The sequence below is a fragment of the Limulus polyphemus genome, unplaced genomic scaffold (assembly GCF_000517525.1).
Source record: "Limulus polyphemus unplaced genomic scaffold, Limulus_polyphemus-2.1.2 Scaffold6468, whole genome shotgun sequence".
NCBI classification, from domain to species: Eukaryota; Metazoa; Arthropoda; class Merostomata; order Xiphosura; family Limulidae; genus Limulus; species Limulus polyphemus.
Window position 1 is genome coordinate 42485 of NW_013672078.1, and position 3812 is coordinate 46296.

Consider the following 3812-nt stretch of genomic DNA (forward strand, 5'->3'; position numbering starts at 1 on the left):
CACTTGTGAAGAAGTGTGGTCACCTAGTAACTGTGTATTAGTTATCATACTTAGCAGTTGTGACAAAGTGATGGTCACCTAGCAACTGTGTATTAGTTATCATACTTAGCAGTTGTGACAAAGTGATGGTCACCTAGCAACTGTGTATTAGTTATCATACTTAGCAGTTATGGAGAAGTGATGGTCACCTAGTAACTGTGTATTAGTTATCATACTTAGCAGTTGTGACAAAGTGATGGTCACCTAGCAACTGTGTAGAGCTTTTATGTACCTAATGACTACACATTAACTCTTTACATCCACTAACAACCATTTCTTAATTGCTGTACTTAACCTCTTTTAAGAATATGTTTTACTTGTAAGAGGTGTTGCCAAGTGTTCATTAAACTGTGTTTGATAGTTGTAAATATAATTCTCTTGACAGTTGAATGCAGGATGAGGTTTGTTTCAAGAACATTCTCTGCAGATGAGAGGGTAGTGCTCCAGATCCACCTGAGGTAAAGAGATCCTTTTGTAACAGTTCGAGGTTAATGTATTTATCAGAACCTATAGTATGTAAATGTTATGCAATATTAGAAACACCTGAGACACACAAATATATTTTAGCAGTTTGCTCTACCTAAACACGAGTCACTAAACCTTTCGATATAACTTACCTGTACATTCTTCTGTATTTTTTGTCCATGTTAGTTCAGATTTATCAAAAATGTATTGCGAAAGAGGTGTAATGAAAATACAACAGTCTGAATTTTGCATCAGTAGCTTATTGGGCATACACCAAATATTATTGACATTTGAAATAGTGAAGAGATAGATTTGTTGATTGTTTGAGTAGTACTGTATATCTTGAGATAACAAAATCCCAACCTCAAGTCATGTGATTTTGTAAAAACACCAGGAGCTCGGTACGTTTCGTTTTGTGAATTAGTATATCTAAGTAAAAAATGGTTGAAACCTAGCAGAAAAATAATACTTTTTTTTTTCCTAGTAGATCATTTGTGTTTCTCCCCATCCTATACATTTTTTTTTTTTCCTAGTTGATATTCGTTCATCCTTGACGTCTACATATTGAAGAAGGCTGAATGTTTTATTTACACCATTTTACTGTTCATAATTGCTACTCATAATTTTTTCTTATCTCTCATAGAGCCAAGTGCCCTCAGCCACTAAAGTTTTCTAAATTGAGCATTTTGTTCACAAATCAGGTAAGATGTCCAGTCTACATTTTATGCTGGACTAATGTTCTCTGACTTTTGCTTCACTTGAAAACAGAATATTTAATACCAGAACTGTCTCTTGTAATTTTATGTTAAGATAAAAAAAAAAGTCATCTTGTAACAAAATATATGCTTGTTACATATTTTTTCTCTTATAAAATTAATTTGATGTAGAAACTTATATGAACATTTATTTAGACTAATTAGAACTGGAGAATTGGTGGTATTGACCAGTTTATTCATTGAATACTTCATTAATCAATTAAATAAGTGAATGTGGTGTTCCTAAAACCAAAACAAAAGTTGGTGGATGGTGCTGTCATATAGTTGCCTTCCCTTTAATCAGCAGTTCCAAATTTGCGAATGTTCCAGATAGGCTTAGTAACTTTTCCTTAGCAAAAACTTCGTGAATAACCTTAGAAGCAATGGAAGTCCAAACCCATAACTTTTGGATTAGGTAGTTGGGCACAGAATTTATGCCACACAGGGCACCATCAAACATCAGTAAGGCACAGGGGCTGAGCACAGGTAGCCCATTATGTTTCTTTGTGCTTAACAACAAAGAAACACAACAGTAATATTTCGATTATTTGGCTAGTTGAAGACAGTAATAATCAGAAATCCAGATTTCAATTAATTAATTATTTTGTGACAGGTAATTTAATCATAATTTTGATTAATCAGTTAGTTTATTTGACACTAATTGCCAGCTCTATTACTAATGTTTATATTCATCTAATTGTATAATGTTTTTAATGTAAGTAATGTGGAGCTTTGTCCATACAGCATTACAACGAACAGTGTGAAATATCAGATGAAACGTCCGAGATTTTGGGAGAGGCTCGTAACATTGGCAACAGTACAAGTCTCGTTCTTTATCCACAAAAGACAAAGATGTTTACATTTAGTTTTCTTGCCTCAGTTTCAGATGTCGGTCAAGATATCACGGTAATTTGATTCAACTCAGTTAGCCATTTTGTTAACTCAGTTTTTATTTTTGTTTTATCAAAATTTGTTTGTAGTAAAAGTTACATCATAATCATGTTTACATTAAGGTGTTTATATGTACAAAAATACAACGTGTCATCTTTACATGAAGGATATCCATCACACTATCTCATATGGGGCCTGGTGGTAAGGGTGCTCGACTTATAAATCTGCACAACCAAACATCTTGCCCTTTTGGCCGTGTGGACCTTATAATGTGATGGTAAAAGAGTAGTCCAAGAATTGGTGGGGGGTGGTGATGACTAGCTGCCTTCCCTCTAGTTTTTCACTGCTATATTAGGGACGGCTAGCGCAGAAAGCCCTCGTGTAGCTTTATGTAAAATTCAAAACAAACTAAACTTTTTTTATTTTACCTTGCAAATTTCAGCAAATAAGTGCTACAGAATAGGAAAATATCAGTTATAAATAATTTATAGTAAACCAAAATTTAAATATAGTTAAAGTTATTATTTTACTTACATTTTGAAAATTGGTACGCCGGAGTGCACTCAACACTTAAAAGGTGCTCACTGGTCCATATAGAGTAATATAATCAATAATACTTTTATGAGAAAATGTGTTTTATTTCATTATCTTTATTACATTAAATGAAAGTTTTACAAAAAATGTATTAAATACAGTATAAATCCCACCTGTTGTTATCCTTTCTATCTAGTTACTGTTTATTAAGTATTAATCTTTAATATGATTGTTGGATAGCTACATTGCTCTGTTTGTTAGTGTGTCGTAGGTATTGATTTCTTTAACTAGCACTTACGAATATTTCTGAGCTTAGCCAATACTAAAATCTTACTGTTGTTGAATTACCTGAGCTTAAGAGTATTTGTGAAACGACTGTAAAATTAGGATTTTAAGGAAGGATCTTGGAAACTGAGTTTCTTTATATTCATCCCAAGAGACAACTATGTCTCTTGTGAACTACATAAAAACTAGAAGGTATGAGTAACTGTTGACAGATCTATCACTCATAAAAGATTTTAGAAAAGTTGCCGTTACTACTAAGTTCCTTCCGCTGGTTTATTAAAGGGACTTGTTTTTCACTCTTTGAGCGAATTGTGAAATGCACGTGCTCGGCACGATGCACACAGTCTCATCCTTAAGATCTCATTTCAATTTAAGTGAATAAACATATCTTTCATAATATATTTGGTTCAAACTTGTAGGTATCAGCTGTGGCCATTCAGCTTGGGAAGGAGACAAGGTGTTGTGCTATTCTTCGCTGGCCTGCAGCCGGAAATGAAAGTATTGCTTCCCGTCTGCCGTGGTCTTCAAACATGACAGGACTGGGAGATGAATCAAGTTTTACACAGCTCGAAATCCAACCAACCACAAAGTAAATTATCTATCTTAATCTGAACTAATGTGTACAGTTGATCACTTCCAGCTTGAGTTTATGTCTACAGTTAGTTGATAACTTTCTGTCTGAGTTTATGTCTACAGTTAGTTGATAACTTTCTGTCTGAGTTTATGTCTACAGTAACTTAATAACTTTCTGTCTGAGTTTATGTCTACAGTTACTTGATAACTTTCTGTCTGAGTTTATGTCTACAGTTACTTGATAACCTTCCTGTCTGAGTTTATGTCTAC

At 33.7% G+C, this 3812-nt stretch overlaps 1 protein-coding gene across 1 annotated transcript in view; it reads left to right on the top strand.

The window, feature by feature from the left end:
* LOC106473742 (trafficking protein particle complex subunit 11-like) overlaps positions 1-3812 on the top strand; it is a gene marked incomplete at its 3' end in the record, with an annotated part of 36964 nt that overhangs the window by 27395 nt on the left and 5757 nt on the right. The window contains exons 18-21 of the mRNA XM_022402141.1: positions 425-497; positions 1148-1205; positions 2004-2165; positions 3389-3558. Of these exons, the coding sequence (XP_022257849.1) occupies positions 425-497; positions 1148-1205; positions 2004-2165; positions 3389-3558 (463 nt within the window). The remainder of the gene's footprint in view (positions 1-424; positions 498-1147; positions 1206-2003; positions 2166-3388; positions 3559-3812) is intronic.